At 48.4% G+C, this 25,064-nt stretch overlaps 3 protein-coding genes and 4 non-coding genes across 13 annotated transcripts; 2 read left to right on the forward strand and 5 right to left on the reverse strand.

Annotated features, from left to right (window-relative positions):
* The first annotated feature begins 662 nt into the window (after window positions 1-662).
* LOC123028224 (surfeit locus protein 1) lies at window positions 663-8,409 on the forward strand. The gene is made up of 9 exons (XM_044439796.1): window positions 663-773; window positions 1,513-1,594; window positions 2,186-2,310; window positions 3,696-3,778; window positions 4,957-5,154; window positions 5,902-5,974; window positions 6,880-7,042; window positions 7,758-7,839; window positions 7,936-8,409. Exons 1-9 carry the CDS (start codon window positions 699-701, stop codon window positions 8,000-8,002), a joined length of 948 nt encoding a protein of 315 aa, XP_044295731.1. The 5' UTR covers window positions 663-698; the 3' UTR covers window positions 8,003-8,409.
* Window positions 8,035-23,267, forward strand: MED22 (mediator complex subunit 22). Of its 7 annotated transcripts, none has more exons than XM_044439800.1 (5): window positions 8,035-8,150; window positions 16,594-16,743; window positions 17,485-17,565; window positions 18,735-18,943; window positions 22,601-23,267. In XM_044439800.1, exons 2-5 carry the CDS (start codon window positions 16,621-16,623, stop codon window positions 22,797-22,799), a joined length of 612 nt encoding a protein of 203 aa, XP_044295735.1. In that variant the 5' UTR covers window positions 8,035-8,150; window positions 16,594-16,620; the 3' UTR covers window positions 22,800-23,267. The 7 variants fall into 7 exon arrangements, with proteins under 7 accessions (XP_044295735.1, XP_044295738.1, XP_044295736.1 ...); XM_044439803.1 differs by lacking the exon at window positions 8,035-8,150 and adding an exon at window positions 15,926-16,283; XM_044439801.1 differs by lacking the exon at window positions 8,035-8,150 and adding an exon at window positions 15,927-16,424.
* On the reverse strand, window positions 9,243-16,090 carry RPL7A (ribosomal protein L7a). Its single transcript, XM_044439797.1, has 8 exons — window positions 15,958-16,090; window positions 13,983-14,103; window positions 12,747-12,896; window positions 11,992-12,132; window positions 11,607-11,686; window positions 10,636-10,766; window positions 9,991-10,060; window positions 9,243-9,398 (listed from the first exon to the last, which is right to left on the reverse strand). Exons 1-8 carry the CDS (start codon window positions 15,958-15,960, stop codon window positions 9,294-9,296), a joined length of 801 nt encoding a protein of 266 aa, XP_044295732.1. The 5' UTR covers window positions 15,961-16,090; the 3' UTR covers window positions 9,243-9,293.
* Window positions 10,854-10,930, reverse strand: LOC123028403. The gene has a single exon (XR_006415677.1). It is a non-coding gene; the product is annotated as a small nucleolar RNA SNORD36 (small nucleolar RNA).
* On the reverse strand, window positions 11,841-11,917 carry LOC123028401. The gene has a single exon (XR_006415675.1). It is a non-coding gene; the product is annotated as a small nucleolar RNA SNORD36 (small nucleolar RNA).
* Window positions 12,209-12,281, reverse strand: LOC123028405. Its single transcript, XR_006415679.1, has one exon. It is a non-coding gene; the product is annotated as a small nucleolar RNA SNORD24 (small nucleolar RNA).
* LOC123028404 lies at window positions 13,031-13,105 on the reverse strand. Its single transcript, XR_006415678.1, has one exon. It is a non-coding gene; the product is annotated as a small nucleolar RNA SNORD24 (small nucleolar RNA).
* Window positions 23,268-25,064: the final 1,797 nt, after the last annotated feature.

Consider the following 25,064-nt stretch of genomic DNA (forward strand, 5'->3'; position numbering starts at 1 on the left):
AATCCCAGGGTTAGACACAGAGCAGAACTCCAGGTGTTTCGGAACCTGCGGCTCCTTGAATTCCTGGCCCTTGGCCATGCAAGGGCTTCTGGAAGTTGCACTGCAGAACAGCACGCGTTCTAGTCTTGTCCCCACTCATGTGTTAGACGACAACTTCCAGATGGCTGGCTGGGGGGATGCTGGGAATTGTACTCTGACACATCTGGAGAGCTCCCGGTTGAGAAAAGCCGCTTTTGTGAAGGCTTGTACTGATGGGGTGTTGTGCTCTTCATGAAAGGCATACTAAAATATATTATCCTTACATAATTATAAATAGTAACAAGAGTCTCTGTTTCTGTCGTTGGCCCCCTTCTCACGTTCAATTGAAAACCGGAACCGTGCAATGATTCCACGTATTCATTGACTTTTTTCCTCTTCCCGCTAGATGAAGTCAAGAAAGTGACGTGTACATCATAGAGTTGTGTGGGTAGAGTGGCAAGCTAAGTTGCCGGCTCCCAGGCCCATATAGAACAGAAGGCAAACCGTCACGGAAGTGACGTCACTCGGTTGGTCACTGGGACGCCTGAGGTTTGCCTGTTGCATGCAATTTCCCAGCGTTCGCCACCCGCTCTCTCAGCCGGAAGCGCCTTTTCCTCATATCCGCTAAGCGGAAGCAAAGGAATTGTAACCCCGGAAAGTGTCGTCAAAGGGAGGGGGAAATGGCTGCCCGGTTGCGGTTGCTAGGCAATGACTGGCTGAGGGGTTTCCTGCGGGGGTTCAGGGCCAAGGGGCAGGTAGGAGTCTTTGGAGGAAGCCGGCCGTTATGGGGAGGGCGGAATAGCCGCTGCCCAGCCAGCCCCAGATAACGGTTCCCGCCGCCCTTCTTTGGGCCCTTTCGGGCAACCTGACAGGCAGCAGCTAAACAGGTGAAGCACTGTTTTATTCTCCTGCCTTGGAGGTGGGGAGGGAGACAGTCTCTCCTTTTTAATTGTGCCTGTCAGGAAGGAATTAAACCCACAAGTTCGGCCAGGGAAAGCAAAGTAAACCTTGGTGTCCGGTCGTGGAGTCCGTTTAACTTGTGAAATGCAATCCTGTACAGCAGGAGTAGGAAGAGCTTAGATTGATGGGAGGGCAGAATGCTCTGCCTCATGTTCCACCACCAAGTGAGGGGAGATGGACAGCTGCCCACTCTCTGTAGAATCCTCCCCTTTTCTGCTTGTTTTTAGGCTGGCTGTTAAAACCTTGGGTTTTTCAGTTATGTATGGATCTTTAGTATTTTGAGGGTGCAGTCATAAACGTGTTCAGACAGAAAATGGCCTACAATTCCCAAGTCTGTTTGGGAAATGCTGGAAGTGTAAGAATATTATCTGCCTAATCAGGAATAGGATTGTGCTTCAAATTTCTCAGCTCCTTTTTAACTGTTGCTCATACTGTCTTTAAAAATAAAGCCTTTAGAGTCTCCTTTTCCCTAAAATATGCCTGAATGTCAGCGTGCTATGAAAGAACAGTAACAACATGTGTTCCTGCTTTTAGTTCTCTTACTATGTGGGCAGAAGAACATTGTTCGGCTTTCCCCGTTTTAACAGCCCCTCTGGTCTGTTACGGCAACATAATGGTAAGAAGATTTAAAGAAAACTAAGTCTTATTGAAATCAGTGAGAATTACTTCTGAGTAAATGGGCATAGGGTTGTGCTCTCAGGGAAATTTTAGTAGTTTAGCTACCAGCCACTTTAGTCAGACATGTTCAAGCCCAAGTCATGTCTTTTGTTTCTCTGCTCCCCTTGGGTATGGGAAGTGGGAAGATTGGAATGTTTTCTGCCTACTATTTTCTCCAGAGATAAAATGCCCTTCAGTGCAGTCTTTGCTCATTTGTCTTCTGCTGTCTCAACACTATTAGCAGCAGCAGCTGTTACTGAGTGAGAGGAGAAGGACAAGTGTGGCCATTCCAGCTTATTTGCTGAAAAACCTACCCTTTTTTCTTTCACGCTCTGTATCCTGTGCGTGTTTAGAATATTGGCTTACAGACGGGGCAATCCTGTTTCACTAGTTACATGCAAGCATTTCTGATAACCCTCTTGGCTGAAGAGAGGGTGTAAAATATTTCAGTTAATAAATAAATGCATTTCTGGCTAGTGTCGATAGTGTGTAACCTGCTGTTTTCAGACTCTTGTGCTGTCACCTTCATCTTCTTGTGTTGTTTTTTCAGAATCTCGCCAGAGGCTTTGTACATCAGTTTCCACGGCTGCTTCTGCCAAATCTGCGGAGGATGCAGCTCTCAAGTGGGGCCTGCTCCTAATCCCTGTGACCAGCTTTTGCCTTGGCACATGGCAGGTAGGTGTGAACAACACATGTGATGCTTGTTCTTTGCAGTTGAAGATTTGTGCAAATGCATGCGGACTGCAGAGGGACTCATTTTTCTTGTGTGTCTTCTGAGACACAAGGCAAGTGGCTATTTCAGCACACCTCAGATGATATGGGAATGATAGCCAGACACTGGTTTCTGCAATAATGACTCAGAAACTCTATGCACAGCATTTTGAGAGCTCATCACTGGCAGATGCGTGGTGTTCCTCTTCTTGCCCATTCTGTTTCGGGGGGATCTGAAGCTCTCTAAAATGAGAGAGCTGCAAATTTGGGGTTGGAGCCAGGACCTGCCTCCCACAGCTAGAAGAATGGGCTCCACTCAAGGATGTTCCCTCAGTTTTGGGGGGCCTGACCCACAACACAGCACACCAGATTTAGCAGGGGTTCCTGCTTTTTCCGTAGGGCATTTTCAGGGGACTGAAGGACTTGCTGTGAAATGGAAGGGATGGAAAATTCCAGTTCTGTCAGCACCCTTGATTCTGGATACAGTCCTCGATTAGTTGACTTGTCTGTTTTGCAAAATTCTTGTCACAGTTTGAAGGAAAGAATGTACATCCAGGAGGCATTTACATGTGAGATACAGGCCATCTTATGTGCTGTGCCTTGTCTATGTATTTTCTTAGCATGTTCCTATGTGTGTGTCCTTTATAGTAAGACCTCTTGAGCCTACTGGGACTCCTGGGTCTGTATATATCGCATTGCAGCCTTAGTGAATTACTGATAGCATTCGTTGGTTCATTGTGTGTCTTGAGTGTCCATCCTTCTGTGCAAGGGAGTTGTATGCTTTAAGTACAGCTTGGATGTTTGATCAGGCAAAAGCATTTTGATCAACTGACCGGTCAAATATTGTCAAATAATGGTTGTGTAGTGCTGAAGTGTTCACAGTAAAAGAATAACAAAGGTTATTAGCTGTCTTGATACTTAAGCTGATTATGAATAAACCTGAAAATCTGTAGTCTTCACTTGAAACTGCTTAACTGATTTTAGATATGTGGTCTGAAAATATTTCTTGAGTTTGGGCAGCCATCGGGGCGGTGGACTTCTGATAGATAAATATGATGTATTTAACTTTATTTCAGATAACTGGTAGCAAAACTATTTGTTTGATGAATGGCAGCAAATGGAACCATGGGGTGGGGAGGGGCTTTGTAGGAACTGGAGCTAAGAAATGCATAACACATTTCTGATAGGACACCTTTTCCATTGTACAAGTACTTCCATACTTGATCAGTGTAATACAATTATGGGAAAGAAACTCTGTACCTGGGAGGTGAATTGTCTTTTTTTCAGGCTTTATTACAGGGCAAAAGATAGCTCTGCAAGGCCCCTCAGAGTGTTTGTACATGTTTCAGATTCGGCGGAGGAAATGGAAGTTGGAGCTGATTGCTGACTTGGAAGGAAGAACTGCAATGGAGCCAGTTCCACTGCCGTCAGAGTAAGTACAGAGAAGTGGTTTATATCCTGTTCAAGTTGGAGTTAGGTCAAGGATGTTGTTTAGTCCAAGGGCCAAATCTGAGAAGTACTTGGGGGCAAAAGGGGAAAGGCCAAGAACTCCAGTGAACTTTAGTGAACTTTAACTTGAATCTCTTATGTCAAGAACTAAAGCTTAGGTATTGCCACCGTTTTGAAGGGGGTAGGGTGGGGGTAGAAATGCTCAACAGTTGGGACGATGCTACTCAATGATTGGTGGCCGGGGGAAGCAGCTGGGACTAGCGGAGGAGGCATGGCCCTCTAGGGATCGCCAGAAGGTTGCTTGAAGATCCCAAGGTGGACTGGGTTCAGCCCAGACGACTGAGGTTATGTGCTTCTAGATGTCACTTAAACATTGCCAACCACCAAAACAGTGGTCGTGCTTTTTGTGCTGCAGAACTTAAATAAGCAGAGCTTTTCTTGACATGGAAAGAAATTGAAAGGAGAAGCTTCACCTGTGCAACTTCTGGGTGCCAGGCAGCTGTGGAAGGCACATGGGGGGGCAATTTTAAAAAAAGGATAGCAGCGCTGTTTCTGTACGTGCTCCCTTGCCTCTTGTATCTGTTTAATGCAGTTCTAAATTCCTCAGGGCAGTTTTGCAGAGCACATCAATATCATCAGAAATAAGGAATAATAAATTTGTGGCCAGAACTGAAGTCGGCTTGCTCAATTTGGAAGATGAGGTCTGCTTTCAGAGCTGAGCTTTCTTACATAGCTAGGCATTTTGGGGTCAAGCTTGGCTGCAGCTCTCTCCTATTTATTTATTAGATTTGTTTCTCGCCTCATTAGCCATAAGGCTCCCTGGGTGGGTTTGGTCCAGATGTGGTTTCTCCAGATGTAGTGGGCTGCAGCTTGCAGTACAGCCCATGCTGGCTGGGGTTGTTGCTGCACATCGCAGCCCAACACATCTGGAGGTGCACCGGCTTGGGAAAGGCACGTTTATTATGTTCTAGCCTCTGCTGCCCTTGTTCATCGCTGTGGTAAACGGCTAGAAATCTGTTCCTGGTACCCATAGCTGTTGCTCGCACTGCGTATTGTGCATCAGCCCTCAGAGGAACATCTTGCTGTTCCTTGGCGTGAGCTTCCCACTTCTGGCTGCAACGTGGCCTCTCATCCCAGTTCTGCTGTTCTTTCCTTCTGTAGCTTCCTGGCACTAAAGGAGTTGGAGTACAGACCAGTCAAAGTGCGAGGGTATTTTGACCACACCAAGGAACTGTTCCTCATGCCACGCTCGCTGGTGGCATCAGAGAAAAAGAACGAGCCTGGGAACGCTGGCTCGCTGATCTCGAGACCGGAGAGCGGTGCCAATGTCATCACGCCCTTCCACTGCACGGACCTTGGGTAGGTGTGTCACCAGGGAGAAGGTGCCAGCTGCCCTCCTGTATCCTCCCCTGTGGGTGAGCCCCACTGGACCCTGTACTTATCTATGGGGCTGTGGTGTTGGAGGGAGCTGGTCCTTCAGTATATGCTACCCACTCTATCATCAGGTGGGTGGGAACGCCCAGCATAATAGGAAAGAGCAGAAGAATAGATCTGAGAAGTTGTGTCCAAGCAGGGTGGGGGCTGTGGATGGATCACAGCACATTATGACTTGGTTCACACCCCACAAGCCAGAGTCGCGGTTGAAGTGCGAGCAGTTGTGGAACGGTGGGCTGTGGCGTTCTGTGAATGCAGGGGCAGGAATCAACGCTGGATTGTTAACCACAAACAATCCACAAGGAGAAGCCGTCATTTCTGGTTGGGCTGTGAACTCTGGGTTGTTCAAGCATGGCAGGGCTCGCGCAATACAACCACCTGCATTTCCATGAGAACCTGCATCCGTCTTGTGCAGTGTGAAGCCAGCTGCAAGCTGCTCAGGTGGACACATCCTTGACTGCCTCTTTTCTCCTACCTCTATCCCTGGGTCACCAACAGGCAAAAGGATTCAGTGCGGTCCTGCCAGCAGGATAGTGTGCCGGCCTATCTGGGTGGTCACTCAATTGACCTCCGCTGTGATCATACCTGAGTGAACTTGCTAAGCTCTTACTACTGGGTGTCCTGCTTCCATTTTTACTGCATTTGTCTTCTCTTTTTTTCCTGCTCCTTCAGAATCACAATTCTTGTCAACAGAGGGTTTGTTTCCAGAAAGAAAGTAAAACCAGAGACAAGGTTGAAAGGACAGGTAAAGCAGTCGTGGGGGGAGGGGTATGTGTGTGGATTTTCCATGGGGTGCATTTGTCAATCAGTCAATATCCCAGAAGCAGCAATTGTCCTATACTCAACGGCACCTTTTTTCTGGGGAGAATGAAGCCTTACCTTATCCATGAGTGTGGCAGTGTATCTTGGGTTGGCTGCACCCTCTTCCTTACCATGGAATGGCTGCTTGTTTAGGGGCTCCGGGCTTTCTAAGTGTTTTAGCTTGTTTTTTAATTCAGGAATTCAAGTTAATTGCCTTCATGACTTTCAGAATTGTTTGAGTTGCAAGGACTGTATCTGCTGATAGTCCTGAAACTGGTGTCTTGGTATTTTGTGGCCTGCACATGTCACAAAGGTTCTTCCTTTCCACTTTGCTGCTGTGGGTCCCTGTCGAACATTCCAAATGCTTTGACACCCTCCATCTTGCCATCCAGATCCAAAATTTGGACAGAATTTGGGAAAGCTGCTTTTAAAATACACATTCATTAGACTATGCCTATTTTCTGCTTCCAAAAATATTCTTTATTCAGGCTGCTCATTGGATAATTAAAATTCTGTCTCATTTATTCTGCAACTGTGAATTTACGTTCAGCTTTTGCTAGCCATTTGAAAAGGGAAGGAACACTGAGCCCTGCTCTCATGTACTAGAAATCTTACCCTTTCTTTGGCTTCTGAGATTTTAACAAGAACTTTGGAAGCAACTGTGAACGTTTTTATTTTTTTTAAAGCCAAGATCCTTGAGAAGCTGGATTTCATGTGTGTTAATACATCTATACTAAGCCACACAATCCAGGTGGTGGTTGTTTTTTCAGAAGGGCCAGGTTCCTTAAGGTCTGTGAAACTTTGTGCATTCTAAAAAGGCAAGAACTGCCATTTCCCTCTTCTTGTCAGATCCAAGAGGAAATTGAACTCACTGGGGTGGTGAGGCTGTCGGAAACGCGTGCGCCCTTTGTGCCGGAGAACAATGTCGAAATGAATCGGTGGCACTACCGGGACTTGGATGCCATGGCGAGAGCAACAGACGCAGAGCCCATTTTTATTGACGCGGACCAGAGTAAGCCCCCAAAGGACTCGGGCAGCCGGAGGGCTTCTGGTTGTTTCATACAGCTTCCTTATTGGCCAGAGAAGGCAGTATTGAGAAAAGTGAATCAGAAGCATTTTCCCTGACTGCTTAAAATTAGTTTACTCCTAGGCCTGCCTTCCCTCTTTTCTAACTAGCAAGAATGTTGGAAACTGGTATTGGCGGCAACATCTAGTTTTCCTCCCCAGTAAATTTCTGGTTACTTTACAGCAGGGTGCAGAACCCCAGGATCAGAGTCCCTCTGGGCTTCTCCAGGGGACCATGGGCTTGACTTCTTTTCAGTCCGTTTTAAGAGTTTGATTTTGCTTAGCTTCCCGCCCTGCCTCCCATTCTGAGAGGTTGGGATGTTTCTTCTGAGGCCTATATACTAGCAGTGAGAGCCTTAAATAAAAACCACCCCGTTTAAATGTTGCCTTCAGCCCCACTCACCTTTGGAATGCAGTCCCTGAAAGCTGCTTTGAAATGGAATCTGGCCTTTGGTCTGGAAAGCGTGCTGCTTTCCTGTTTAGATGCTCTCACTGGCTGGGGGAAGCTAGGAGGAGCGATTGGGCCTGAACATGCTGCCTGCTTATTCTTGCAACTACCCAGAATGCTCAGCAATTCTGGCTTGACCTTCTGTCCAGTGCACTGCAGGAAGTCTGGTACCGCACTTCACTCCAGTTCATTCCTATCTTCTTCCCTCTTGCAGGGAGCACAGTTCCAGGGGGGCCCATTGGGGGCCAGACACGTGTGACCTTACCCAACAATCATACGCAGTATATCATTACTTGGTGAGTGAGCTGGGAGGGTGCTTTGGAGGAGGCCTGCTGAACCCGACCAACGGCCTGTTGAGGCCAGCATTCTCTTCACGCGTCCCTTCTCTTTAGGTATGGCTTGTGCCTGGCCACTTCTTACATGTGGTATCAGAAGTTCATTCGGAAGGTGCCCCTCTAAGCCTTACAGCTCCATTCTACAGAACTCACAGAAGGCTGCAACAGCGGCTCGTCAGTGGAATCCGACTGGCCTTCATGCTGCACTTCCATGATCTGAACCAAGGGCTCTGGATCTGTGTTCTGCTTGAAGTCAGCTCAGGGGACTTCTGGTAACTGGCTTGAAACAGCATTTTAACTGCATTAAGTCTGCCAAATTAGGGGTGAAAAATGGGCCTTTAAATGTTATAATGAAAAATCATGTACGGAAATTGCTAATTTGGAGGGCAAAGGGTTGGTAGAGGTAGTGCAGCATGTTTGACCCAAAAATACAAAAGTGTGTTTCTTGAAATACTGGGTGTTTGTGGTAGAAAATCATGATACCTTTGCAAGGTTTTCTCCTTAGTAATTAAATTGACTGGACCTATTCCACCCTCAACAGCTGAAAGGGTCTTTCTTAGATCCCCCCCCCCCCCAAAATGTACCAAAACCAGTGCGATTTTCTTTCTACAGCAAAATCACAGCCGTTTCCCGTGACGCCTGCAGCCAGCTTTGGCTCGGCCAATGCTAGTGCTTCAGCTCAGCCGTCGCACTGCTCATGCCATTTGTACTCCTAAGAGATATGGAAGGCAGGTTTCTGAACTCCAGCTGCTCTTCTGTTATTTTCCACTTGCTGTGCTTTGTCCATCTGCTGCTGCAGCCTCCAGAGGCAGAATTGTTAACAGTAGCCTGCCAACTTTCAAGCATGGTTTGTAGCTGACTTTAGACAAACCTGTTTGGACTTCTCCCTCTCACATGTAGGGCATCTGTGATTGTACCTGCCCAATATCCTCCAACGAAATAGGAAGCATCCTTGAGACTGAAAGAGTTCCTTACCCCTGGTTCATGCTTTACACTGGCAGTGAGCACACACTGCTTTGAGCCACAGTCATAAGCTCTCCGGTGGGAATGATAAAAAACACTAGTCGAATTATGCTGCAAGAACATTTTTGGGGGTATACTTGAACTCCTGTTAACGCTGGATTTCTAGGACACCAGCATCACCTCCTCTGGGAGGCTACAATCAGAAGGAAGGAATGCTCGGAAGAGCTCAAAGCAAGGGCCGGTGGCACTGCAAGAAGTTAACGTCAAAACAACTGTTAATTCTCCTGAAAAGACTTTGCCATTATCTACGGACTTGTGCAGTGATTCCTGGAAGTTGCTACCATGAACCAATTCTGTTTGGTATAAAGTAGAAAAGGCTTGGAAATGAAAACAGACCCAGCTCAGTTTGATTTTTTTTATGTACAGAAAAACTGGAGGCACGTCTGATCCATCTACCCGAGTTTAGTGGCCAGTTCTTTAGCCTTTGCTTTTTCAAGCTTGGCAATGCGAGCCACTGACTTCGGGCCCAGAACATTACCACCCCAGTGGCGACGGATCTGAGGAGAGAAAGAAAGATGCACTTAACTTCCAGAGTATTACTTCAGATGCTCAGCATCTCTCAAGTGACAGACTGTGCATAAGCTACCCCTAGGAAGCACTAGCAAGTCTGCTTCACTGCATCGTTGCCAAAGGGTCAAACACCGGGGTGGGGGCTAGGCCGAGATGCAATACGGGAAGGCAGAACAGCTCGTCAGTAACAGCACGCACCATGACTCTGCAATAACTTGTAAATATTGAGGAAGAGGGTGCTGGCTCATGAAGTGCAGATGGAAATGCAGCTGCGGCCTGCTCCAACGGCACTACATCAAGTATGAGCATTTCCTCTACCGGGTATTTAGCAATACTGGTGCTATCATGGCTTCCCGAAACACTTGGATGGGTGCAACCCAGTACGGTTCAGTTATGTACTTTCCAGCATGCCATCAAGACACTACAATCTAGTTGGTCGCCCGTGAGCCTGGACTGAACCTTCAGAAGTGACAAGAATTTCACAGACCTCGATTCTTTTGGCTGTGAGAGAAAGTGAATGAGATACTGGTACTTGGGAGGGAGACTCTCTTCCAGGCCCTGAGCTCTGCATCATCTTACCTCATCGTATCTCTCATTATAGTTGGTCTTGACAGCTTCCACCAGTTTAGCCAGGGCTCCCTTGTCTTCCCTGCACAGGAAAGAACGTGCGTACATTGGCAACAGAAAGCTAACTGAAGCAGACCATGCAGGGCACCCTAATCTTTGGGTGTGAGTGGGCACACTTGGATGTCCCCTCCCAAAAACGACCATAAGGCGAAGTGAGGGTGAACCACAAACTGAGGCTCAAAGAAGTCATTTACCCAAAGGACGACGCAGGGGAGAAGGCCTGCTATCCAAATGACAGACCTGCATTTTGAATGGCACTGGTGCTGGAGGGCAGCCCTTTGCGGTTTGCTGGCCTCCCCATTTTAAAATGAATCGCAATCTTAATCAGAATGGGAAAGGAACAGGTATGTGCGTGGGCCCCTGGCAGCCTGCTGCAGGGGCCTAGCAGACTAAACCAGCCGCGGCACCAACAAATACAGGGACTGGGACATACAAATGAAGGCTTCACAGCCTTGGGCCTGGAATCCTGCTGCTTTTGCTAGTGACTGCTGCAACAGCTCACCTGAAATTTGAACCCCTCACCCAAACCACACCTGGCCTTTGTAGGGGGTTTCCAGAAGAACTGCCCTATTCAAAACCTTTTGAAAGGCTACTTACGGATTAACCTGAGTGAAGGCAACACAGGTGCAGGTCTTTCGATGGACAAGGCGGCCTAGCCTGGCCTTGCCTTTGATGATGCAATAGGGGACTCCCATTTTTCTGCACAAAGCAGGCAGGAACACAACCAGCTGGAACAGAAGGGAGAAGACATGCTAACGCTGGGCCTGCAGCAGCAGCTTCACTGCGACAAGCGGACTGGTGTCCGGGCTCTGGCAAGCGCTCAGGGTTAAAAAGCTCGTATATTCTTGCTCTTCAGACGGGGTCAGGTGAAGAAATTCAAACATCACTGCAGTTACCAAGCCCGGACTGATGAACAGTAAAGGGTACATTTCTCGCAGCCTGATGTTTTTGGCACAGGCTGGGACTTCCTATCTGCTGGCTGAGGAATGCTGGAAGTCAGTTACTCAACTGGATGTCCTGGACATCCCGCTGGGAAAGGCTGGACTTTTAATAGCGGTGCTGACCTTTCCCCATCCCACCAGCCAAATCCTATTTTGAAGAAGCTCTTGGAAGCAACATCTAGTGATGGGTGGAAATACAAACAAGAGGGACAGGGCCGAATTAGCAGGCTTATTAGGATATCTGAGCATAAAGCTTGTATAGCCAGTAACTAAGCCTTAGGAAAGGAGGCTGAGGATCCACGGAGGATCCCAGGGAGAGCAGATTTAGCTTTCACAGTGTTACTTTGTGGAGATGGCACATCAAATTCTCTATGGGCCCCCGAAGCACCTCCGTTTTTAAGTTCTGTTGCCAAAACTGAAACCAACCATACCCCAAATAGATCTTTCCAAGTAAGTTCACAACATCTGACAAAGGAAGAAGATAGTGCTACAATGAAAGGAAGTGGCGAGAGAGAAAAGGCTTTCTGTAGTTATGTACGGGAATGCATTAATTACTCCACATAAGTCCCTCAGCTCAGCAGCAGAAACACTGTTTTCTTAGGTCCAGGCTGTGTAGCATCATCTCACCTCAACAGGGTCGACATCGTGTGCAATCACCACCAGCTGGGCCTTCTTGTTCTCCACCAGGGTTGTAACTGTATTGACACCTGCAGAACAGAGCAGCTAACTGAAGCCAGGCAAAAACCACAAAACAGGCCACCTGTAGGAAAGTGGAGCAAACTTGCTCATAACTTTGAAACGGGTTTTATTAAGCCACTGGCTCTTGCTTGGATGCACCAGGGACTGGAAGAACAACCTGCTACAGCTCAGGGTTAAAAAGCTCGTCTGTTTGATCTTCAGTTTGCAATTCAGGTGAAGAAATTCATACATCATCGCAGTAGTTGGTTGCCCAGTCACCAACCCACTTCCACCAAGTTCAACCATATGCAGGTGTAGGTTCCAGAAAGATCACCTGCTCTCAGCACAGGAGGCCGCTTGGTTGGAACATCGCCTTTCCCAGCAGCTTTCTGCTCTGCTCGAGCCAGCAGCCTCTGCTTCTTCTCTTGCTTTGTCTCCGGTCTGTATTTGTGGGCCAGTTTCAGGAGCTGAGTAGCTGTTGAGAAAGAACATTTACTAATCCTAATTCTGTCTCCACTTACCAACCCCACCCTGCAAAGGAGAAGTCTTTGTGCATCAGAGATCTTGGTGGTTGGGAGTCATCAAGAAAGCTCAGATAGCAAATATTTGCTAGCATCATCTGCACATGGACAAAAAAACTTTTTTTAAAAAAATAGTTTTGCTAATTAGAAGATATCCCACAAACATTCAATCTGAAACCTAGCAGAATAGAAAAGTTTGGGACTTTGTTGCCCAAGTTGCTAACTATATATTTGAACTGCCTCCATCTTGGAGAAGGTCTCTGTTGGCAGTCTTCATACCACCACCCACAAACTGCACCCTATGATACACAACTTCTCTCAAGCATGGTCAAAGAAGTGAAGACCTGGAGACAAAAACAGAATTCAAACATTTTTTTCCCCATGGACCAAAAAGTCCCTGGGGGAAAGAGCTCTAGTTCTGTTGTATGTGCATGCTGTTTGTTCCTGGGCCTTCATACCTTTATGCCTGCCTCCTTGCAGGTTCCCAAAGACCTCTGCATTCAAGGGGTCACTGTATGCCACTCCACTCCACTCTGAGGCAAAGCCCAAACAATATGCCAGTAATTACCTGTCTGGCGGTCCAAAGCTTGTGTGAACTGGTTAACTGCTGGGGGTACCTTCAGCCTTTTGTAGAGGATTGCTCTCTGGCGCTGGAGGCGGATGTAACGGGGCCATTTCACAAAGCGAGTCAAGTCCCGTTTGGGTTGGATATCCTGGCCTGAAAAGCACAGCACAACTCTTAAGAACAGCTTCTTCCTTTGGAAAGTCTACCTTGAGTCTTGTGACTCTGCAAGGACACAGTCTTGTCTCTGAGCTATGTAAATTTTAGCTCTCTTGTAGAAAAGCTGCATGAGCATCAGCGATCTTGGTGGGTAGATCTGTCAGCACAATTTCTCAGATAGCAAATATTCATTTGCATCATTTGCTCACAGCCCTCAGTCCATTCCCACTACTTTATTTCCATTCCTGCCCACAATTATGTCAACAGGAACTTATTTTAGATGGATCTGCTTATTTATTGCCAAGTCAAACACTTGTTTTGTGGCTTAAAATTTACCTAAAATCAGGCTAGCAAAAAAGCAGCTGCTGCAAACTAGTTAAGTTTTCAAATAGTAAGAACTCTGCCTAGACTCACCCACCCCACCCATTGCTTTGGTAATCATTCTAAATGATTTATCTATTTAAAATATTTTTACCCATCCTACACAGAAATTGTCCCAGGATGGCTTACAATACTAAGAACAATAAACATATATAATAAACAAAACAAAATGCAACTGCAAATAAATTAAAACCAAGTTAAAGTTCCTCAACCCTTAAAATAATGGGTAAATAAAAAGGTTTTTACCTGGCGCCGAAAAGAATATAAAGCCAGCAGGCGCCAGACAAACCACTCTGGGGAGCACATTCCACAGTTGGGATATTGTTTTAAATTTTTTAAAGGATATTGGCACATCAGTTGGGTAGAAATACTGCCAGAAGAATCTCTGTAGGTTGACAACGAATAATCTGAGAAGTCAATCTAAAAAGCGGGCCTTTACATTTTTAAGTATTTTTTCTCAACTCCTGGATGCCATATATTGCCCCTGAATGTTGCTTTGAACAACAACTCCCAGCATTCCCAACCACTGGCTATGCTGGCATGGACTGATATGAACTACAGTCCCAAAACATCTGGAGAGGCACCAGGCTGGCAAATGCAAAAATAAAGCGATGTCTCTCATACATTCAGATGCCCTGATAGGCAAGGAACAACCAAGCCCCATAATCCCTCCTGACCCACTCAACCCCCCTTCTAACTCACCAATGCCAAAGTTCTTGGGCCTTTTCTCAAAGAGAGGGTTGACAACCTTCTTGGCCTCTTGCTTCTTGACTACAGCAGGGGCCGGGGCCACCTTCTTCCCCTTCGCCTTCTTCCCCTTCGGCTGTAAATGTGAAGGTCGAAAGAGTGAATACAAATGCTTTCCAACATGCCAGGGCTCACTTGACTTCTGAGTTCAACTTTAAAGACCAAAGTATAGCGACTCCCTGCACATTCCCAGTGCTTTAGTCCCCCCAATGCTACTAAGGGCAATGACAGCCAGCTGAAAGACAAGCAAATTTACTAACTTTCCTAAATTATAGCCCAAGACAGCTAATACCAAAATAAATCTATTAATTTTTATGGTGTGACAACATTCAGTAACCCTTTGGAAATTGTTACTAGGGACACAAAAGCTCTGAAAACCCAAGAACCAAACTGTAATCACCCTACTTTTGGATGTAAAACAGTAGTTCCCATATACGAAGCCACAAGAACATACTGGTATTTTTAGTATACAAGACCGCTAGGATACAAGACACACATCCTGCAGAGGACACCACAACCATATTCCAACCAGCAAAGACAGGGAAGCGGCAGTGACTGTACACACAGCCTGTCACATTTCAGTCTTAATTCCAGAGCCAACAGTAGCAAAAAGACTCCCAACATATTCAGTCTATTTTCTCAGATGTGCTTAAGCGTGAAAAGGGAAGCGATTTAACAGCTTTCCTCAACTTGGTATCCTCTGGATGTGTGGAAGTGCAACTCTCAGCCTCCCCTGGCCTGTTATACTGGAAGCTGTGGTCTCTACACACCTGGAGGGAATCAAGTTGGGGAAAACTGTGCCATGGCAAGGAGATGAAATAATGTATCCCTTTCTCTGATCACGATTTAGAACATGGCCACCTGAATTTCTAGCCCCAGCCTCTGCGAATTGTATGTTTTCTGTACTAGCATTAACCTGATTTAAGAATACAGTTGCAGTATCTGAAAAGGAACCAAGACTTCAAACTAAACAATCGCTCAAGGGTTACCAGCATCATATGAAGTCAAGCCCACCCGTTCTAGCTGCTCTAGGAGACTAGAGAGATCTAGGAGACATTAACCAACCCCAGCTATGAACACTGTCCGGGCCTACTTTCTGACTGGCTCTAAAATGGGGAACGTATGGCCCCTCTGATTGTCCCTGGACTGCCGTGTTCATCCACCCTACCAAGTGTGGCCATTGTTGAGGGATGAAGAAAACGGCAATCCAAGAGCACCTCGAGGGCCCACGTTTCCCATCAATGCACGAGGCATCAAATCGTTTTCATCGCACTTCCAGGTCAGAGGTGTCCTCCATCCATTCTGGGATCAGCTTCCCATCAGCATGGCCAGTGCTCAGGAATGCTGGGTGCTGTAGTCCAAAACGTTAGGCTGGCCAAGACAGCGGACTGCCTATCTTTCCTCCAGCTTTTCCCAGCAAGCAGCCTGGATCCCTGCAGCTATGCTTACTCTGCGCACCTGAACTAATTTCCAAGCGGCGGAATCGCCATGGTGTCCCCTCCTGCACTATTTTTAAAAATGCACATCGATGATCTCTAGATCATGCCAGTACTTGGGAATCGCGAACCCCGAATGGGGTTGAAACCCTTTTCTGTGTAGCATTAAGGCATTCTTTAATCCAGATTTTACTGCGTGTTCGCACAAGACATGTAACGCAAGACCCCTTCCATGATAAAGGATCGTGAGCACTCCCCACCGGGGGGCTGAATGAGAGGACCCAAAGCAGAGCAAGGCCTAACCCTGATCGAAGCCCACACCGGGACGCCCTAAACCGGCTTCCAAGCATCCCTCCCTTCCCATACAAACAGTTCCGTACACGACAGGGTTCCGTGCCTCCGCTACGCGGTGGAGTGCGGCCACCACCCCGTTGGCCGCGGGGATGGCGACAGATTGAGCACACCCCCCCCCCCCCAATCACGCAACAACTCACCATCTTGGCTTGTAAAATAAAAAGAAAGAGTGAGGCATGCCGGGTAATATTAAGACTCTCCGGCTCTCGCGAGAGAGCTTCCGCAAGTCCCGCCGGAAATGGCTTTAGCGGCGTATAGACGCGAGAACAGAGAAGCCGAGCCTATAATGTAAAGCCCGAAACCTTTTACCATAGAGAGGCGCTACGCCATAAATATAGAGAAGCCCAACTCATGAAAATAGAGTGCTTGTGGATGGAGCGCCACTGCAGACCAGCAGGGAGGTGTTGCATTTCCGCGCCACTTCCTTTTCTATTTCTACCTTCCGTTAAGGCTTGGGTTCTGTAAGGTTGTACCGCTTTAAGAAACTCGCGGGTGGTTAGAAGGCGGCCGTAGAAGAAAAGACTGGCACCGCAGGCAACCAATTAAATTTCGGGAGTGGGGTTCGGGCGGTCGGACGCAGCCAATCGCAGCCGGCTTATGCAGAGAGGTGTGGAGAGCTGCGAGCGGAGGGGCAGGAGCGGTTGTTGGGGGCAGGTGGTGCGCGAGTAAGAATTTTCCAAGCTAGGAGCGTTTCAAAAAAAAAAAAAAAAAAAAAAAGGCGGGTTTCCCTGGTTGGGTTGGAGCTGTAACTCTTTCCCTTTCTTTGATTCTTTCAGCAGAGGCATCTTTTCCCAGCCCCCAAAATGTCGCAGCAACGAGTCTTACCACAGAGCAAGGAGACCCTCCTTCAGTCCTACAACAAGAGACTGAAAGATGACATCAAATCCATCATGGATAATTTCACAGAGATAATCAAGACCACAAAGGTAAATGGGCGGGAAGGAGGATGCAGAAGGCCTCGCAGGCCTCTTCCCCAGACCTCAGTCTGTCTTTTTGCAGGCCTGACTAGAGCAGAAGTTTCCTTACAGTATCAGCCGTGCTTTGAGCAATTCAGGTGGCTCCAGTAAGCGAGTCAGGCTGCATTTTCTGCAAGAGTGAAAGTAGCCTTGCTAATCAGCTGAGAGGCAGTGGGGAAGGTGGTTTACTTGTGTGGCTCCTTAAAAACATGGAGCATTAGGGAAGAGAGGGAACAAACCTGGGGGCAGGGTAGAGCAAGGGGACACTTTGCTTTGCAGAACAGCATTTAGGAAAAGATGTTGAACCGAAGTTAACTTCACTGCAGACGTGGAGAACTGCAGGTCTTGGGATCCCATTCTGGACTCAGGTTTGTCCCTTGGACTTCCCAAGAAGACTTTGCTCCTTTCCCACAACCATTGTTTGTTTTCTAGCTTTTGTGCAGCTTTCCCCATCCTCAAACATCAAAATGCCTCTCTTAAGGCTTGGTGGCTTGCAGCAAGATCTTTCAGCTGCTGGTGGATTGGGCCCATCCTGTCTGCCTTTGTCCTGCCCCCTTTTGCTTTTGCCCACCTACCTCTGGCCCTCCCCTAGTGTTTCTCCAAAATGGAATTTGGCCCTCAGGACACCCTGCCCTGTTTTGGCTTAAAAACAGAATGAGATATTTTCAAATAAGCCATTCTTTTGTTGTGATTTTCTAATTCCTTTCGTAGATTGAAGATGAAACCCAAGTGTCTCGGGCAACCCAAGGCGAACAGGACAATTATGAGATGCATGTCAGGGCCGCAAACATCGTGAGTAAAGGAAGGCCTTAGAGACCACAATGCTTCGTAGGGGACTTGAAAGATCATTGCCTTTAAATATATTTTTTCCAATCAGTGACTGCAAAAGAAGTTGTGAATGGCAGGGAAACTCCTGGGTCCACACCCTAGCGTAGGGAAAACTCTTCTTCAGCTGGAGAAGGTGAATTAAGAGACTGGTGGGTATAGAAACACTGGACCTGCCTTGTATCAAGTTAAGCCCTCAGTCCAGCTAGCATAGCAGCAGCATTCCAGGGCTTCAGATGGGGTTCTTTCAGAGCCCTGTTGAACCTGGGATATTTTGCATGCAACATATGTGAACAACAGTTCCTTAAAATTAAAGTTTCTAGTCCTCATGGTTCTGATAATGTAATTAAACCAGAACATCTGCCTACTCTGGCTGTTTCAAGCTTGGTACGTGCAGCCTTTCCTTCTTCCTTCATTGTTAGACAATTTAAGGGAGGCTTGCATAGCTGAACCAATAGACTGATGAAGAGCCTGGAAGCTTTAACACATGGGTCCTCCAACTACGGCCCGCGGGATGGATCCGGCCCACCATGGCCATCCATCCGGCCCGTGCCGTGTGCTCACTTGCTGCGCGGGCGGGGAGGTGGTGGTTTTGGACTCACTGGGAGATGTCTGAGTGAGCCACTCCCACGTGTGCTCGATGCCGCCTCACTGGCCCGCGTCACCAGGCACCCCCACCTCCTGCCCACGGCCCTTCAGCTGGCCCCCTATTGAAAAAGCTTGCGGACCGCTGCTTTACCATGTGAACACCTGTCCTGGAGCTTTAAATGGTACATTCAGTGATTCAGGCGACCCCATGGCCCCTAGACAGCTTTCATCTCTCAGTCAAGGGAAGTTCTGACTGGACCATCCTTGAAGATGGGGGAGGCCAGCCGGCCTGTTCGCACCCATTTGGATCCCAGGCGCTCCATGCTGACTGGCACTCTCAGGGATGGAGCCTGAGGCCTGGGCCTGGAAAGTGGGTGCCCGCCCTGGCGCTATGGCCCTGCCCTCTGCCTAGCATCACTGGCCCGTGCAGTGCCAGGTGGCATTTCACAAGATCTGCTCCAAGGATCTTGGAACCATTAAAGGGGAAAACGTGTTGCGTTCAGATAATACAGGGCTGCGGGTTTTAAACGTGTGGCTGTCACAACTAGGTCCGGGCTGGTGAGTCCCTCATGAAGCTCGTCTCTGACCTAAAGCAGTTCCTGATCCTGAATGATTTCCCTTCCGTCAACGAAGCCATCAATCAGCGCAACCAGCAGCTACACAGCCTGCAGCAGGAATGTGACAAGAAGCTCATTGCCCTGCGGGATGAGATCTCTGTTGACCTCTACGAGCTGGAGGAAGAATATTACTCTTCCAGGTACAAATAAGGCGGCAGAGGATACTCTAGTAACCGCAGAAGTGCCTAGTCTGGCCCTGAAAAAAAGCAGTAGTCCTGCAGCGTTCTGGAATATTTTGTTGCTCAGCCCCGACATCCTGGCCTGGGGATCTCTTTTTAGCAGTCACATAACCACTTGTGACTTTCAATGCTTGTTTCATAGCATCCTGCTAAGCCGTGATGTATGTCTGTTGCAATCCGGCCTCCTGTTTGTGTCCAAACCCATCCCCACAGACAAGCCATGGTTTGTGAACCAGCAGTAAACGGACGCCATGGTTTGTGCTTGGCTTACAAAGCCCGGCTTGTACACACCAGGGCTTGCTGTACTGTCTGAACCATGAGCCATGGCTTGTTGTTTGCTAGTTTGCACCACAACTCGCCTTAAAACAGCCACCCAGCAAGAGCCCCCTGAAAATGGCATTGCTCTGATGGCAGGAGAGGAAAAAGCAAAAATTGGGGGTGGGGGGAAGCCACATTTTTTTGCTCATCTGCAGAACAATTTATGGTTAAGGCAACAAAACATGATCATCTTAAACAAGAGGTGCAGAAACGCAGGTCCAGAGACCAAATCCTGCCTGCCTGGTGTCCCAGTTTGCCCACCCAGTTCCCGCTGTGCTCATGCCGTCTCTCCTTTCCCCCAAACGCCTGTTGTTGGAGGGCTCCTTGCTTTTTCCGCAGTCTTTGTCCCAGAAGGCTGAAGCGCGTCTGTTAAGGCTTAGGTGTGGGCAGAAGAGGTGTAAGCCATGATAGGTGGGTGTGTCCGCCCTGTCCCCTCTTGCTTTGGACCCCAAGAGTTTCTCGGACGTGGTATTTGGTCCGTGGGCTGAAGGAGGCTCAAGACACCTCTGCAAATGTGACTTAGTGTGGAAACGCAGCCAAAGAGGACTGAAGCCCTGATCATAGCCCCCCTCAAACTGGAGCAAGGGTTCGACTGGAAGTGCCTGGGAGGTTTGAAGGAGTGCCTCGTTGTTGCTCGTGTTTCAGCTCACACCCCGAAAGTGGCACTTTGGTTGGAGTTCTTTTCCTTTCACAGAGGGGCGGAAGAGGAGGTGCATAACAGAAGCCAAAGTACCTATCCTGGGGCCCTCCAGATGTTTTGGACGACAGCTCCTGGAGCTGATGGGAGTTGATGTCCAAAGCATCTGGAGGGCACCAGGTTGGGAAAGGCTCGTGTTGATAAATATAAAAATATGAACTTATTCTGCTGGCAGCAGCTGCTTCCGTGTGTTCCCCATCCAGGCAGGTGTTCAGAAGACCACAGCCTTGCCTTGCCTTGCCTTGCCTTGCCTTGCCTTGCCTTGCCTGCTGGAGTTTGCACTTCACCCTGACCGGTATTTCTTTCACACCCCCACCCGGCTTCAGGGTTTAATCCAGGCTTTTTCAGCAGCACCAAAGAAATCCGCAAGCCTGCGAATCCATGAGACGTGACCTCTTGTATGCATATTTAGATGGATGATGCATTTATTAGTAGTAGTATTTCGAGAATGGAATCTTAGGGTACGGTATGAGCAAGAGCTTTCCGTGCAGATAAATAGCATCTAGCATGTTCATGTCCTCTTGAGCGGTGCAGTTCTGCACCTTCTCTAGGCCCCATCGTTGCAAACTGCAGCAGCAGCAGCAGCTCCACAGAAGTGAGGTGCCGTCCCCAAAAGGAAGCGCCCTGTGGCCGGTTTTTTGGGATCCCGCTCACAGGTTGCTCCCTTGAGCGGAGTTTCCCGACTTGGTGGCTGCTTCAGGCAGCACAGGAATGAGTTCACGGGGCCTTGGACCGAATCTGTGCTGTGTGCCCCATGGAACAGGTACTCGGTCCGGATCCAGGGCTTGGCCAGGGCAGCAGGCAGCCCAAAAGGGTCCTCCCGCCAGTACCACCTCCAGCCTGAAGAGACCCGCAGTGGTTAGCTGGAGGGCCCAGTGGAATTCAGTGGCCACGGGACCTCCTGCTTTTATTGGCCAAGCATGCAAGGAGGGCCAGATGCTTAGTATCCGTGCCAAGGAGGGCCAGTCCAGAGGCTTCTTGTTGCCAGCCATTTGCAGGTTGTGCTGGTGCTGCAAGCCGCTCCCATTTCCACCAGAAGAGGGTTCTGGGGCCTGGACGAGGGCACGCAGCCTCGCCAAGCTCTCATGAGGAAGGACCACCAAGTACAGCCGTTAATTCATCACACCCTGTGGCTAGCCCAGCCCTTGCCAACTTGCAGGGGTGCTGGGCTACAGACAACTCCCATGATGGGGACACTAGTCCAGCGCATCTGGAGGGCAAAGGCTGGGCAGAACACAGCTGGATACCTGGAGTTCTCCGAACTGGTGGTGTTCAGGTCCATCTTTCACCTTCCAGCCACCTGGAGGTTTCTGTTCAAATATTTTTCTTCTGTGAGAGTTGGAGCATAAGTTTGTAGTGTCAGAAAACTAATATGCATTTAAAAAACTCTTCAAGCATTTCTATTTCTATATAATATTTATTATACTATTTCATCCCTCAATTTTTTCAAGTTTTACTGTAAATAAAATAGCACTGGGGAAAAATGCACACAAGCACCCGCGAGTGTCCGTCTTCGCCTGATTTTCATTTATCCTTTTAAGCAACCTCCAGCTCAATTAATCAGTTCCTTTTATTATTTCCCTCTCTCTGGTGTGTAGCTTTGTTCTCTCTCTTTTCCAAACCGGATCTTCCGGTGCTTCCATCTGCTACCTTTTGTGCCTCTTGTCTGTGTCAGGGCAGGGTCCCTGCGTGGGGCAGAGAGAAGTCTTATAAATATATGCTCTGTGCTTATTTTTATTTTAATGCAGGATGGTGGATAGACTTGGTGGCAATTGAAGGCCCCAAAGCATTTGGAAGGCCAAAATTGCTCATTCCTGATGTGAATGTCATTGGGGGTTGGCAACTGGGCTGCCCAGGGCCAATTGCAGCCTTGCAAGGGATCCCAGTTTCCTTTGCCACCCCCAAGTTCCCATCTCAAAGTCAAAATAGACTTCCCTCTACCTTTGCAGTTTCCCTGCTGGACCGTTTTCACTGAACCAGCCCAAACAGGAGAGCGTTCGTGCAGCTCCCCTCTTCCCCAGGGTTCTTGGCTCTCTCCTTCCTTGACAGAAGGTGCCTCTTAGATGAGGGTTGATGCCTTTTCCAAGTGCGACATGTGTAGGCCAAGCTCTGCTGTGAGGCCGAGTGAAATGACAGTCTCAGGAGGCAGGTGCTGCGGCTGCAGCCATGGCTGCCAGCATGTTCTGCCTCGGTGCCGTCTTCACCTGGCACCAAAGAGTTGACCGCCTTGGGCCCCAGCAGGTGGCAGTAGGAGAGCATTGCATAACCTGGGGGCCACCACCGAGCAGGCCGTTTCCCTTGTCGCCTTCATCTGAGGCTTTCTTGGGGGAAAGCTCAGGTGTTCAGAGAAGAGTCTGGATAGATTCGGGTTACGTGAGACTTCCTGCCGGGTATGATGGTCGCAGACCATGTAAAGCTTTGCAGGTTCTTGACTTCCCTCTAGAGAGAACACGCAGCCCCATCTTAGTTGTTGCTGCCTCCAGAAACATTTTGCTATTTCCTTAACACTTTTGCTTCTGTCTTGCTTTTTTCTCCCTTCTCTTTCGCCTCTCGATTTCCTCCCTGCCTTTTCCTCCGTAAAACGGGTTTCTTGTCCTGGAAAGCTACAGCCTGTGCGAAGCCAACGACCTGCCACTGTGTGAAGCGTACTGGAGACAAGAAGCCTCTGCACCGTCCCCGGAAGGCCTCTCCATGCCCTTGGCTCCCGCCATGATGGAGCAGACCATTCTGGCTCCTCAGGGGTCCACGCCTTCGCACCCGCACATCAACGGGCACGGAGCAGGGCCGGCAGAGCACCCCTGAAAGGGCACCCTGCAGCTCTCCTCAGCCAGGCAGTGCGTTGACGGTCAAAGGTTTCAGCAGTTGCCCTGAGCCTGCACCTTCCTGAAACCGGTTTCCGGGCCGTGTGCCGCCAAACGCTTTGTGAGCAGGGAGACGCTTTGCCCTGGACGCGGTCACAAGAGATGGCCACGCGGTGTGCAGCTCGAAGTGCTGTTTGCGGAGGAACGCTGACCCCACAGCGTCGGCTGTGCGTGTGTGGGGCCTGCTTTTTTTGACTACTGAAGACCTGGACGCAGAACCCCTTGGGGGTAATTTTCTCTTTCTGGATGGAATCGCTTGCTGCAGATAGCTTAGCACTTGATCGTGTGCCCTTTTGATTTCTAAATAGGGATTTTGGAAGGGGATTCATTTAGAAAGGGCTTTTTTTTTTTTTTTGGTACCTGCAGAATTAAGTTCAGAGTTGGAATATTTTCTTCGCAGATGCCTCCAAACAGGTGCCCTCCAGGTGTGTGGCACTACAGCTGCGGGGTCTCCAAAGCTGGCTGGGGAATTCTGGGAGCTGTAGTCCCAACACATTTGACGGGCATCAAGTTTGGAAAGGTCTCTTGCCTGCCCAGGTCAGCCTTGGGAGTTTGCTCAGCTGGGAGTCGTCTTAGTCAAGCAGCACCGGCTCTAACACTTCCTGGCCCCTGGGTCTGGCTCACATGTAATGCCAACCCAGATTATGAGTTGTTGCTGCATGTGGACCCTGCACTGTGGCTTAAGTGTGGGTTATTTATCATCAGCCATCAAGGAAGAGAGCGCGCAGTTCCTTTGAGGTGGAGAATCCCCAGTCAAGCCGCTGTGCCTGGTTCTCGGATAACAGCCACCCGTGTTGTGCTGTTATGCACAAGGCAGGCTTAAAAGTGAAGGAGAGCAGGCATTTTGCGGGGCTTTCCTTTGTCCAGGAAAGCGAAGTGCAGTGGTTAAAGGCAGGACCAATTTTAAAAGTTCTTAATCAGCCATATCCTCAGTGTGGCTGCTGCACACAGTATGGTTCTCCTTAGGGTAGTTATTATGTAGGCAAAGCTGCTGGTCTGAGATGGAAATAAAGGCAGGATTAGCTTTGTTTGCGCAGCTGGCCTCTAAAAGCACAGGAGCAGTCTAGGAGCAAGGGAAGTTGGTCAGTGCGAAACCCTCTTTAAGGAATGTTTTTGGTCCTTTGCTTGTAGACAAAGCCCCTTGCTGGCTTTAGCACAAGCTGAGCAGCTGTTACCTTTCAGTATTCCTTTCTAGATCAGTTGTATAAGCTAATACTCCAGCTGCTATTGTGTAAATACTACTGGCATGTGTTAGAGCCTTTACTGAAGTCCCTAAATCGCTTCTTTCTGGGGAGTCACGATCCCATGAGCCAAACATTATCTCACCGTCAGCATGTTGTGGGCAGGTAGTCAAAGCCACTACTTATTTATCCTGGCTCCAATTTGGATTGGATTCATGGGGAGGGGGGATCTACTTTGCCTCATTTTCCATTAGGGTATTAAAAGAACATCTTGTTGTTCTACCTCTTTTTTTTGGAGGGGGGGTGATTTGGGAACAAAAGCTGGTGGGGAAGAGGCTTAATATTTTTGTTTGGATGGAAACCTGGGCCACACGCGGGGAGAAGGAGCCTAGCCTTTCACTTGCATTGCCCTCATTTGAACTGGAGCTGCGCTAGGCTTGACTCTTTGCCATCACAGATGAGCTGTGAAGGGGGCACATGTCTTCAGTGTTTCAGGGTCGGTTGCAAGCACCTGAAGCAGGTTTGGGGCCATGTGAAACCAATGCAATGCCACTGACACAGGTCAGGTTGCAAACATGGGCCTTGTTTATCTCTGTCAGGAAGAGCATCGTTTGTCTCAAGATGCCTGTCTTTCTGCTTTTTGAGACAGAGGAGCAGTTGAAAGAACTGCCAGCAACCTAGAGGCAAAACAGTGTCAGTATTCCGCTATCGGTTAACCTGCTAGGTGTGCTTTATACAGTGTTGTGGTTTTCTTCCTTCTAGAAGCAGTGCTTTGCACTGTCTTACCTTGAAAAAAAATCTAATTATAACCGGATGGTTCAATAAAGCCAGTTTTTGTTCTCTGGTGTTGAAAATTTGGACATCTCTTTCAATAGACAACTGTTGATGGGATGAATGGTGGATACTGCAAAAATGGCTGGGGAAGCCTAGTAAGGGAAACTGTCCTAAGAAGGTCTCCATCTCTGGTGGAATAACAATGGTACCCAGCTCTTTAGGGTTTTAAAGATAAACCACAGACCCTTTAA

Source organism: Varanus komodoensis, unplaced genomic scaffold (assembly GCF_004798865.1).
Source record: "Varanus komodoensis strain SLA01 unplaced genomic scaffold, ASM479886v1 scaffold36, whole genome shotgun sequence".
Classification (NCBI taxonomy): domain Eukaryota; kingdom Metazoa; phylum Chordata; class Lepidosauria; order Squamata; family Varanidae; genus Varanus; species Varanus komodoensis.

What these genes read in the sequence shown, in the direction of transcription:
- MED22 (XM_044439800.1), top strand. Translation starts at nt 16,621, where the DNA reads ATGTCGCAGCAACGAGTCTTACCACAGAGCAAGGAGACCCTCCTTCAG. An exon ending in ATGTCAGGGCCGCAAACATC is followed by an intron (nt 17,566 to 18,734) that starts GTGAGTAAAGGA and finishes TGTCACAACTAG; the next exon opens with GTCCGGGCTGGTGAGTCCCT. An exon ending in GAAGAATATTACTCTTCCAG is followed by an intron (nt 18,944 to 22,600) that starts GTACAAATAAGG and finishes TGTCCTGGAAAG; the next exon opens with CTACAGCCTGTGCGAAGCCA.
- RPL7A (XM_044439797.1), bottom strand. An exon ending in GCCCAAGAACTTTGGCATTG is followed by an intron (nt 12,897 to 13,982) that starts GTGAGTTAGAAG and finishes TGTGCTTTTCAG; the next exon opens with GCCAGGATATCCAACCCAAA. An exon ending in ACGATGTCGACCCTGTTGAG is followed by an intron (nt 10,767 to 11,606) that starts GTGAGATGATGC and finishes CTTCTGTTCCAG; the next exon opens with CTGGTTGTGTTCCTGCCTGC.
- LOC123028224 (XM_044439796.1), top strand. Translation starts at nt 699, where the DNA reads ATGGCTGCCCGGTTGCGGTTGCTAGGCAATGACTGGCTGAGGGGTTTC. An exon ending in TTCCACTGCACGGACCTTGG is followed by an intron (nt 5,155 to 5,901) that starts GTAGGTGTGTCA and finishes CTGCTCCTTCAG; the next exon opens with AATCACAATTCTTGTCAACA. An exon ending in TTTTATTGACGCGGACCAGA is followed by an intron (nt 7,043 to 7,757) that starts GTAAGCCCCCAA and finishes TCCCTCTTGCAG; the next exon opens with GGAGCACAGTTCCAGGGGGG.